Genomic DNA, 12,533 nt, shown 5'->3' with positions numbered 1-12,533 from the left:
GTTAGCTAGGAAGTGGTCTAAAGCTAACATTGCTGTTTTAAAGTGGTCTACAATACAATAAAAAAGGCATTCATTTGTAGCTAATTCAGCGAGTAGCTAGTTCATGTTAGCTAAGTCGTTGAATGCTAAAATTAACAGTTGTCTGACAGAAGCTAATAACGTATCTAATATGTTGTTTTACCTTCCCAACCTGAGTGTGACATCAGAGTAAAATGGCCGCCAAGTGAATATAGTAGAACAGAAAGGAAGGCAGGAGTTGGTTTCTGTGTAAGGTGAACACCCACTCTACTCAAACTGTAATTGCTTTTGGGCTGAAACTCAGGCAGCAGAGGTTTATGATAAGGCGACCTAATTGAAACTTTCTACAAAAGTAAAACAGAAGGGCAAAGAAATCTATAGTTGTGCAGCATATTTCTCCAAAGGCCAAATAGGTTCTAATTAGATGGCAGAATCATCTTCATTTATGCTTGGCTAGGCGCCCCATTTTGCTGTACAGTCAGCTAAAGTCTGGACAGGCTGGCTGCTGTGGGACGCCCAGCCGTCTAACAGAGTGGGAGGCCTCAAATTCCGGGAGGAGCCAAAAGCATCTGCTTGGATGGACAACATCCAGTAACTAATAGGATGGAATCCCCACAATTCCTGGGGCTAGGCATGATAATATATGATGGCAAACTGAGATGAAAGAGAGCAGAGGAAAAACAAATGCATTCAAGGGCAAAATAAGTGCAGCCTTGGAGCGTCTTACTTGAGAGCAACAAGCTTTCATTCCAAATTGAGATGTAAGAACATTTTGAATTCTAAATGCACTTGAAGCAAGTCTTACCTTGTGGATTTTTCACTGACAAACCCAGAGCAAGCAGGGGTTAAAGATCCCCAAGGTGCTCCTTCTCTCACGGCTGACGTCACTGGGACACCTCTGCTCAGTAAGGCGGCCTGTCAATACGATGCCCTCAGCCAGTAAATGTCAACGATACAGAAAATCCAACAAGCAGTCTTTCCGGCTCGCTGTTAAGAGATATTATTCTCCAAGTAATACTGCTAATGATGGGCGTAATCTCAATGATTCTGATACTATTACAGTGATGTAATTCGGCTGCCTCTCGAAGGATTATGAATCTGTAATGTGGTTACTGTAGGTTTATCCTTTAGTAATCTGGTGTGACAGAAATAGGGCTTTGGTATTATAGTGAAGGCCTCACATTGGAGAAAAAGTGCTTTGTTGGGATTGGGAAGAGGATTATAACTACTTTGAGGTTGTGAAACAGACACATAAGGAGAGTAGGCAAGTTAAACATGATTTTCCGTGAAGTGAATATCAGGTGAATATACAGGATTATATTCAGATTTCCTGAAATATTTCCACAAAGGAATCGCAGCTGTTTAATCTTATCCTGCAGCTGTCAGCAATATTGTTTGAGTTGTCTGCTAAATATAGATCATAAGAAGTTTGAACGCTGTTTTGTATGCAAAGAGGATACGAACGCTGTTTCAGAACAATGTTGGATAGTTGTTGCAGGAATTTCCAAAGCAGCTTTAGGCACATTATGGGATGATAACGATGAAAATTCTGATGTAGCTTGTCACCAAAAATCAATCAGCTGATGTTATCCTCACAACTGTCATGTTTTCTTTTGGCACCAGCTCAAATTATTGAACGTTTTCCCGACTATTTGTTTGGTCTTCAAAGAAATGCCTTTAATGACAAAAGTGTCAGCTCTGTTAAAAAAAAAAAAAGAAGTATTTTTTCGCTTTCTCTGACAGCTGCCTAGCCTTGGGTGCTTTGTCTTACTTTGACGACCAGCGACAGAGCTCAATAAAATGACCCAGCTCGCACTGAGACGCTGGCAGACAAGCAGCATCTCGCCCAGCGGCTATACTCGCATTAGCTTCTGCATGTCCTGTCAGGTTAATGCATTTCCATCACATAAGACACGTTTTCTTGGGGAGGGCTCTTGCATTGTGACTGTTCCTGCCCATAATGCATGAACTGTGCCCTTCTAAAAGGACAGCAGCAGCATGTTCTTGTGAAGACAATGGGGCAAGAGGAATATGCATGCAAGTTCATCTGGGCGTGCAAATCTTCTGGCTACATGGATGAGCTTAGGGATCATGTTTAAGCTCCTGAAAGTCTTCCATATTCACCTCTTCTCTATATTATCCTCGCTTTATCTGCACACAGTCAGGGTAACTGGAGACGGTGGGGATTCGTCCTCTCGCTTCAGAAGAAACAATGGGTTCATTCTTGTACAAATATAGAGTGTGTGAAAAAACAATGCTACGGTTTGCACATGAAGAATTGGTTAGGTCTTATAGCTTTGCAGACGTATATTCTGCTTTAGTCACAGTCATTATTGTCACACCCACAGACTGAACTTGACATTTTTCCTCGTAAACAAACACTCACTTGTTACATATTCGTATATACGTAGGTGGGTACTAGCTTCTGGTCTGACTTCTTTCAGCGAGTTCAATTTGGCAACAGATGTCTACCAGACATCACCAGCTAGCTTAGCTTAGCCCCACTGACTGAATCCTGTCCTGTTTCCATGTTCACACACCTGTACCTAAGTGAATCTTAAGACGTAAGCTAACTAGTTGTAAACTAGACCAGTGGTTTTCAAAGTGGGGGCCGCCAGGGGGCGCAAGGGGGGCCTCAGAAAATTGGAGGGAAAATGCAAAAAAAATGCAAAAAAAATTTAAATTTTATTTTTTTAATAACCATTTGTCCTGAACCATACAACACGTAAACTGCTGTAATCTCGGATTCTCAAATTCAGCTGCAAATTCAGCATGACGACGTCATAACGACGTCATAATCTGTGTAGACCTGGCGGTTGTTATCAAGCTGCTCTGCTCCTCAAGCTTGCGTGTAGCTAGCTAGCGCAAAATGGACAGGTTTTTGACAACAAATAGACCGAAGGAGCAAATTTTGTAGCATTGTCTGTGGGTTTGGGGGTCCCTGGCCAGAAGCTAATGCTGTTTGGGGGGCCTTGGCATGGAAAAGTTTGGGAACCCCTGAACTAGACAACTGTGCAGATTATTGAACATGTATTATTCCTCTTTTGCTACTAGCTCTCCTCTAGCCCAGATGCTAAGCTAATACTCCTTGCACTTATATTTTAATACTTCCAGCACTCTGTTATTCGAAATACGGCTATGTAAGTAAGTCTTACTAACAGCATAAACAGTAGATAGGTACGTACTTTGTAGCCTACTATTAACGCATAGCTATTGTTAGCTAGTGAGTTACAGCAGTTAACCATGCTAATGTATGTATTAAAATGGTAATGTTAGTGATATTGCATATGGAAAGCACAAATGATTAGCTACAATGCTCATATCATGTTGTCTCACTGCAGTGTCCACTTAGCTGTGAGCTAGCGTATTAGAGTTAGCTTAAAACAGCTAGTTAGAAGTAGTTCACAGTGCTTGACCTGACATTAGCTTTAATTTTTCTTTAAAAACAAATAGTAATAGATTTACTATGAAATTAGCTATGACTAAAATGTTATTCATCTCTTCTTACGTTATTCTGAGAGTCTTCTCCGTGCTAGGATGACTTGAAACGTAGCCTCCGGTTCTGTACAGAGCGGCTAAATGAGCAAATCAATCTGTGAGACCATTTTCTGGCCCTGAATAGAGACATACTATAGCTCAAAGCGTATAGTCCTGACATTCAGCATTCACTCATTAATACATCAAAGAAAGACTTGCAACAAAAAGGGCAAATGGAGGCCTTCTATAGGAGGATGTTTTTAAGTGAATATCCTTTTGAAGCCTATCGGCAATTACCCAGGTATATCTTAATCTTCATAATGCTGGGGCTAACATTAGCGCAGTCTGACTGTTCTGTCATAAAGAACAGAGCCCCTGCTGGTGGGGTGCTCCTCTCTTTGCTGGCCTGGCCTTTAGACCCACAAAGAATGGAGGATGAAAGGAGAGAGCACTCGGTTTCCTGGGGCACCACCATCTCCTGCTCTCTGTGATAATCCTGTCTTTATGCCCGCGGGCCTTGATGGCCACCATGATGCGTCTGCCCGTGTTCCTCGTCAAATTACGACCCAGTCTTTGTGCCGCACGCATTTCCAGTTCCCGTCTCTGTCTTTTCCTTTTTTTCATGTGCTATTTTAAACACCATATGTCCACTTTGGCTTGGATGCTAAAGATTGCCCGGAGAGTTGGAAGCAGAACAAAAAACAAGGTGAAAAAAAGGGCTTTTTCTTTCAATTTCACAAGGAAAACCCGAGCAAATGTGAATACTTGAGCTGCCACAGAAAAAGACGTTTTGATGTATCTTGCATCCTAAAGAAACGGTCCTGTACTTTTGTCCCGCCGTTATTACATAACGGAGAAATGAAACGGAGGTAATTTCTCTGCAAAACAAGCAGCAGTGCAGTAGAAAACAGCGAGGTCAGTTTGCCCCGAGGCAGGACCGGAGCAGCAGTTATTAATAACAGAAGTAGAGGCAAAGAGAGCGCTGCACTCGCCCCGTGTCCACAGGGACGCGGATATAGTAAACCAGCTCCTATACACCTGGAGAACATGCCACACCAGCAGTATTTGTGTGTGTTTGTGAGAGAAAGTGAAAGCCAGAGAAAATAACAGCCTCTCGGGGATGTCAATGATTGTACTTTCTGTAACATACTACATTTTATGGAGGTAAAAAAAAGTAAAGGGTGCATTTTGTGCGATACATAATTTATCCGTTACGCCATAGAAATAAAAATAAATAACCCAAATACATATACATGGTTTACATTTCTGATCCACGTTATTAAACATAAACTTTCTTAACTTTATCTGCCTGTTTCTTTTACCATGAAGCTTTAGGTTATCGTGATAAGAAACCGATAATACTCAAGCCATCAAAAGGGATGAGACAAAGTTGGAAAAACAGGCAACCATGTCCTCTCCACTTCTTTCTTCCCTTTTCATCTCTTTGCTTTCTTTTCTCTCTTTATCCCGGTCTACATGTATATCTCCTTGTTTCCTCTCCTCTCTTATAAATCATCTTGTCTTAGTTTCTTCCTATCCTTTCCTCTCCTTTCCTTGCTTGTTTCCTCCTCTCCTCTCCTCTCCTAGTATCCTCTCCTCTCTTTGTGTCCTCTCCTCCTCTCCTTTGTTGTTTTCTTGTACTGTCCTCGTTACCTTTTTTCTTTCTTCCTCTCCTCCTTCCCACGGCTCCACCCTCTCTAAAAAAACAGTCAATGACCAGTGAAGTTTAGGTAATATGCATCACTATAATATCATATCAAACTTACAGGGCCTTTAACTTAGTCCTGCATTATTCACCTGTCTTTCCTACCTGTGTGAAAATGTGCATGGTGCATTGTGCTGGGTAATGTTGTGTTTATGTAATTTAATGCAAGGGGCTTATTTTGTAAATAATAATGCACAATTACACTGTCTGATGTATGAGAAAAATATAATTTTCTTATATATTGGAAAAGAAATATATTCAAGGTGTCGGTGCTTTTCATTTGGTGGCATGTCTTCCAGGAAAACAGGAAACACCACATGATACAGAAAGAGAGGAAAAGTTGGAGATATATGTGTGCGTGCATCATGAAGGTGCTAAAACTTCTATTTAATTATGCAACTCTGTGTTGTGAAGTGACAAATATAAATGAACGTATTCCCTCGATATGACTGTAAAAGATGTGTTTGTTTTTTCCTTCTTGTCAGCAGACATTTTGAATTGTCCTGTCAGAAACAGGTGTAACAAGGAACACTAAAAATAGCTCCAGTATATATTAAAGCAGCTTGCTGAGGGCTTTGTGATTAATGTTACCAATTACACCTGTGCTTTTCTGCTACGACGTGTCAAAATGTCTGCTTTTAAAAAAAGGCCCAATATAGATCAGTGGAGAGTTTTAACTGTTCTTTGGTTCCAGCTGCGCTCACAATTTCACAGTTTTCTGTCATCTCCACCATCTCTTCTTTAATCACAGGAAACTTGAACTCTCTCTTCCCTGAAGTGATAAAGAAACACTGACAGCATCCTCTGCAAACTGAGCAGTGGATGGGAGGGGATGTTTACACGCCTCAGAGTCCCGGCTAATATCAGCATACGACTTTTCTTTTCTCGTACCTGGGATATTATGCTGGATTTCACATTTGCCAGCTCATAGTAGGAACAATTTTAGATTATGTTTATAGGTCAATTATGCAAATCGGCAAGAACAGCAGCATGATGTGTGAAAAGGCTGCACAATTAAGACCTTATCTCAGGTGCTCCATTAATAACTTGTTAAGTGCTTTTTAACAAAGTGGCATCAAGGGCAAAATATGTTATTAATACAAATCATTTCACATTGTAACTAAAGCCTTTTTATCCACTGTTAACTAACATACTCTGAAGAGGAAATCAGCACTGAAACAGAAGTGGTGGTGGTGGTGGTGGTGTCATGACACTTATACTGCTTAGCTAAGACTTTCAAGCATGTTTTCACCAAGTTTAAAATCAGTATAGATTATCTTACAATACTTGGCCTCAGGCATGCGCTACATTTTTAAGTCTGCCAGAAGGAAAAGCTTGTACGTGGGCTGAGGTCGCAAAGAGACAGTTCAGGGGTTCCAGTCTATCTGCACGTGTCTGAAATGTACTGACTTGTATTACACAAAAAGAAAAAAACAGGGATATATACATGCTTGTTTTTCTTGCATATACAGTACATACTGTATCCAGCTATTGGTTTTTCCTGCCTGCTGTAGCTGTCAGGTGGAAAAGACATATGACACATCTGTATGACAAAATCAGAGACTAACCTTCAGAATCAGAGACGCTGACCTTCTCTTCATAGAGGCTTGGGCAGCTAAGTAACTGTAAATCCTCCATGGCCGTTTCAGAAGCAAGAAGTCTGCCTTGCTCCAGCCTTTCCAAGCCACCATAGCTGAGTGTCTCGTTGTGTTAAGTGATCCATTGGCACTCTGTCAAGCCAAGTTTCAGCTGAGCAGGGAGAGCGGTGATTAAGATGAGAGCAAACTTCTTCCTGTTTCCAAAAAAGCACATCCCTTTTATAGTTTCTTAATGACTCCGTATTTTGTTTGTTTGTTTTTAATTGCATTCTAGCTTGGAATATTATCAATGAAGGCTACGGAAAAATGTAAATAATTAAATAAACTCTGCGTTTATGGGATTTCAATGTCATCATCATCATCATCATCATCATCATCATCATCATCTTTGTGAAGTTGGCGGTTGTAAACAGGAAGCGTAATTTGCCACTGAGTCAGCAACTTATCCTATGGCTACAACTAGCTCCTTTCCCCTTTATTCTATATTTGTATACATTTTCAAAAATTTTTGCCATTTTAAGCAAGCCGAATTGGCCATTAGCAGCTCCTGTTCCCACTTTATCCGTCAATTTCCACACAACTATCACTGGATTACCTAAATACCAAAGCAAACTTTAAACGCGATAATTTTCAGTCGAGTTCTGGTGGTATAATAATGAGCGTCTTTTTCTGTGATTTCTATTCGGATTTATGGACTTCTTTTTGCAATGGATATTCGATATATTGATGTCCACGGAAAGTGTAAGTCAAACTGAATCCATGAATATCAGTATCATGTCTGTGTGTTGAGATTTAACTGAGTAATCACTCCGTGAAGGAGGCGAGTAGGTTTTAACGTACCTTGATTGGGTGCTTAAGCTAGCTGAGTGTAGCAGCCACCGCTGCAGCAGGTGTTGATGAGTACCCATGATGAACAACAAAATATACCTGACATTGTTTTAAGAACCACGACATGCACTTGTCTCTTACAACTCAACAGTATCGTTGCCTATCATCTCTGTTAGTTTGGAAAATAATCCATACATTGTGGGATAAAAGTGACTAAACCATGATTATTCCAACCGTTATGAAAAGAGTAAATACTTTTTGCTAATTTTGTAATTTTGGTTTATGTGGTTTACTGAGCCTTGATACTATACTGCATACTGATGGATCTTCTCTGAACCTGTTCTGTGTTTTGAGGACCCCCAGGTTATTGTTATATATTGGCACAAATAATCAGGTGGATATTCTGGTTGATTTGATGATTTTAAAGCTCCTGTGAGGAGTTTTTTGCTGGTTATGAAACAGACATAAATTAATTCTGATTACTCTATATGACCTCTAAAAGCAAACCAGACGATCAGTGACAATATTGATTATTTCTATATAGTTATTTTTAATGCCTGAAACTGCTGGCGGGGGGTAGGTGTCAGACGAAGCGATTTCCGGCACGCTGCCTTTGTTTACATTTTTCAGGGCACAAATTTAAAGTGAGTGATACATATGACTGTTAAAGAAAGCAGGATGAGATTTTTTGCTAAAAACCACCACTCTTGCATGTACAGGAAAAATCAGCAAAGAGATAAGAGGTACGGTTTTGTCCACAAGGGGCGCCAAAATCAACACAAATCAAAAGTTTCTCACAGGAGCTTTAATCATTTTAATTTTTATTTATTTTAATTTTTAAAGATGCTCAGACTTATGTTGTTTTCTCAGAATGTATCACTTGTTTTGGAGATTTTTTTTCAACCACAAAATTTGGTTTCAATACCATACCAAGTAATCGCAGGAGCATTATCACAGATATCAACACTGAAAGAAGCAGCTAGTTCACTATCACGTGAGGAAGAGGAGATTGCAATGATTCAGGAGGTGAATGCATTGTTAACAGCTTGCGTCTAAATATATTTTAATTATCACCTTTCAGTTTGAGGCATTTCTATTGACATTTCTCTGTTAATTGCTTTATTACATGCATGTTTAGACACAACAAATGTTCATTATGTGGATTATCTGTACTAAAGACTTGATATTCCATCCCATCAGTTACTTCAAAAAGTTCTATCTTTGAGAAAATACATTTTTCTAAACTTTACACAACTTGAGGGATGAAGGCATCCCTCACGTTGCTCTGACATTTTTAATCCCCCAACAGCCGGGTTAATGGTGTCCTCCTGTCTTGCAGGGGCGTGGTGCGCGTTGACATTAATCTACAGGATGTTGATATCGACCAGTGCTCCGCTGACGGCTGGTTTGCTGGAACCCATCGATGCAACCTGACCACTATGGAGGTGAGTGTGCAGAACATGTGGATTAGACAGAGGATTGATTCGCTCCGGAAAACTGATCTGTAACGTACACGCTCGCAGCCACATCTTCAGGAGGCACAGATGGAAAAGCTCTAAATCTGGACATGTCATGATGAAAGCATGTGATTCTTCTTTAATGATATTTTTACAACCTAATACCATCTAATATAAACACTAAACGCAGTCTTTTAATGTCTCCTCCTAAAGTCATTCTTCAGTGTGTCAACGTTGCAGTGAAAATATATGTTTTGGTCACACCTGAAGGTAAAAGTACCTGCTCCTTCTCTCCCCACCTTATTACCTCTATCAAGGTTATGTTGTTCTGAAATATGATGTGTTCAGCTTTGCGTGAAACAAGGTGGACAGATGGGACCAACTGGACCAAGGTTCACTTAATTTGTAGTTGTATCAGTCATCTAGAAGACTGTCATCTGTTAGTCTTCCAATGAAGATAGAGTGTAAATGTAAAGAATCTTTCCACAAGGTCAGGTCATGTATTTCACCTACATTTTAAGTGATAGGAATGGAGCTAGGGAGTTGGAAGTGGGTGCAGCATTGGCAGAGGAGAGAATAGCCCTGGCTATATTCATACTGTTGAGAAATAGCCCGTCTGAAGGCCTTGGAACATGTGGGCTGAGTTCTTGGACAAGATGATGAAACTCTCAGTGCTCTGCTATATTTAAAAGGGATGTCAAATATTAACCTCCTCCTGAATCTGAATTGGAGAAGAAGAAGAGTCTAGCTAGCAACTCAGATTACTTGCAACAATAAATATATGGCTGCTTAAACCCACTACTACTTTTTGGGCCATTTGGGAGATACTAAATTCCATGTGGATATGTCAAAAATGTTTGCATCAGTTGTGTATTCAGCAGCCAGCAGTTAGAGAGCAACATTATCACTGATTTAGAGTTGTGTTTGTGGTCACCTGGACCATAAAAGGCCAATATACGCTCTCTTTTAGCTCTGTTTTGGTCTCAACCAACTCCTAAGGGAAATATCTGATGCTATAGCTGCTAAACGTTTCGCTTCGTTCACCAGTAGGTTGATTAATCTTTCTATTTGCTGGTCTGGTGCTGGGTTGGGACAGCTTAAATAGGTCTATCAGGGCTTTTTAGTAAAAGAAAAAAAAGCTGCTGGAAATAATTCTATGAGAGCTGTAAAAGCGTATAAACACGTAAAGTTAGCTGCTGCTGCTTTAAAGGGCCAGTTCGCTGATTTTCAACCACAGTCCTATCATGCTATCACGAGGAGCTAATGCCATTATGGTAGGAAAAAAATTCAATTTTGCTCTGTGCCTTTGGAGGAAGCTATCCGCTTCTCCAATGGGCCCTGGAAAACCTACCTACTGCGTAAAACACGTCATCTGGTGGAGGCCAGGGAGCTTGCTAAACTACACTTCCTCAATCTAGGACGCCCGCCTCCGATGTCACGTCTCGTTCAAAATCGTCAGGTTAGAAATGAAGACTGCAGACCTGAAGATGATTTAGACGATCCACCGGTATATTCTCATCGTATGTCACTAGAGCGTCTCTCGCTTGGCCGTTCCTTTCAGAGGGAGGGGCGCAATGCACGCTGGGTGTTGTAGGAATATAGAATGGGCGAAACCACAAGCTGTTTGTACAACTTTCTCCACAGCTATGGCGCCAATTTCAAATATTATTGCTTCTATCGATTGCAGAGGACACCAGCTTTGTCTGACAACGGCTTTTTCCAGGGGCAAACTGCTCCTTTAAGAATGTCACATCTGTCATGAGCTAAACTTGGTAATATAAAAATATTGATCTGCTTCCTCAAAAATATAATCAGAATAAACAGGAGCGAAAAAAACTCACCCCAACAGTTAGCTTAGCATCAAATTAGCCATGTTCTGTGCAAATTGACAGCATGCATGGCGAAAACTTTTCCTTTAACCCCAAGTTATTAATACTTTCTGCCTGCTTTCACAGTAACCTTTCACTTCATCACCCAGCAGCTAGCCTTCTGGTCGATGCCTCTTAGCTGCCGCTTCAGTCTCATTGTTAGGAGCGATAGATTTTGAAGAGGTGCTGTAGATCAGACTGCTTCATAATGCATGTGATGTAATGGATTGCAGTGAGCCTCTTTGAATAATTAATCACTCTCTTTGTCTGAGTACTTCCACCTCTGCGTGGACAGTCAATGCCAGAGACATTTGACATAGCGTGTGTGTGCATGCGTGTGTGTGCGTGTGTGTATGCGGGCTACAAGGGGAGAAATACATTGTTACTGTTATGGATTTTAGCTGCTTGCAGAATAATGATCTCTGTGTGCTTACAGTGCAGGGTTTGTGTTAGCGGTGCGCTTGCTTACAGCTGAATGATGAAAGCTGCTGAGGTCCCGGCGTGTTGCAGGATGCGTCCTGTCTTGCATGGCAGCTTTATCATACAGAAGTGTCTCATTACCGTCATATCTCGTAGATAAACAACACAGATAGGAAGAGGAATCGAGGCAGGAACATAAATACCGGGGGCAGCAATGATTTTAACCACCTTGTTATCTCTGGGGAACGCGTATCCCAGAGTTCGTCTCGTAATTCATAACATCCCCTCGTATAATAGCAGTCTTGTGCCGATAGAAATTACAGCAAGCCATTCTAGTATCTCTTACAGTTAACAACCTACTATCCCGGTCTTAAAGTGCACCAGCAGGTAAATCAGAGGTGACGTGGGAGGCTGATGTCTCTCCAGCTATCAATAGAAAGCTCGGCTGCAGTGCAATAATGTCTTGTAGAGCTGTGTGTGTGTGGTAATGTGATTATAACTGCATTTGGAGGGATGCCCCGACTTTGCAAACAGGGATTCATTTAGTGTTATTGCTGTTTTTTTTACTTCTCCTGTGCAGGTGTTCCCTCTGCACACGCAGCAAATTGTCGTTTAATGGGGTTCTTTGGTCCATTTAAATGAGAGAGACATCATTTCAGGATGCGATACATCCATGTGAGGAGTGTTTGTTTTATTGGAGGCAAAGACGGTTTAGTTGGTGTTGGAGTAGATTTATTTCGTTAAGTGTTTCATTATGGTGGTCACATTACCAGTTGTTGGATCCAGCACTCTCACTTACATGTCGACGACTCATTCTGTTTTTTTGTTTTATTCACATATTTTTAATTTGGTTAATTTTCACATTTATATATGAAGACAAAAGGAACAAAAACAGACGAATAAAGAAAATAAAAAGGACACAATGTGAAGTGTAGGGGCATTTTAGCTTAAGAAAAGTCCACCCATGTAGTGTAAAAAGTCCGCTATTCTCCAAAGAAAGTCTTCAGAAAGTGGTGTCGTCCTCCTCTGCAACAAAAATGGCCTTAGACTTTAGGAGCAACTTTATCTATGACATGTCTACACATGCATGGGTGTTTTTATTTCATTAACGTAGCTTTTTTTCTGTGTTTTGGCCTTTCGTCCACACACACGCCGTTTTAGG

At 40.7% G+C, this 12,533-nt stretch overlaps 1 protein-coding gene across 1 annotated transcript in view; it reads left to right on the top strand.

Annotated features, from left to right (window-relative positions):
• The window catches only part of gpr158a (G protein-coupled receptor 158a), an 81,997-nt gene that overhangs the window by 4,627 nt on the left and 64,837 nt on the right, over positions 1-12,533 (top strand). The window contains exon 2 of the mRNA XM_069667625.1: positions 8,966-9,071. Coding sequence (XP_069523726.1) covers positions 8,966-9,071 — 106 coding nt within the window. The remainder of the gene's footprint in view (positions 1-8,965; positions 9,072-12,533) is intronic.

This window comes from Semicossyphus pulcher, unplaced genomic scaffold (assembly GCF_022749685.1).
Source record: "Semicossyphus pulcher isolate SPU_LCO1_2020_fin unplaced genomic scaffold, fSemPul1.0.p SCAF_18, whole genome shotgun sequence".
NCBI lineage: Eukaryota > Metazoa > Chordata > Actinopteri > Labriformes > Labridae > Semicossyphus > Semicossyphus pulcher.
Note: the sequence above shows the minus strand (reverse complement) of the source record. Positions and strands in the feature narration are given on the sequence as shown.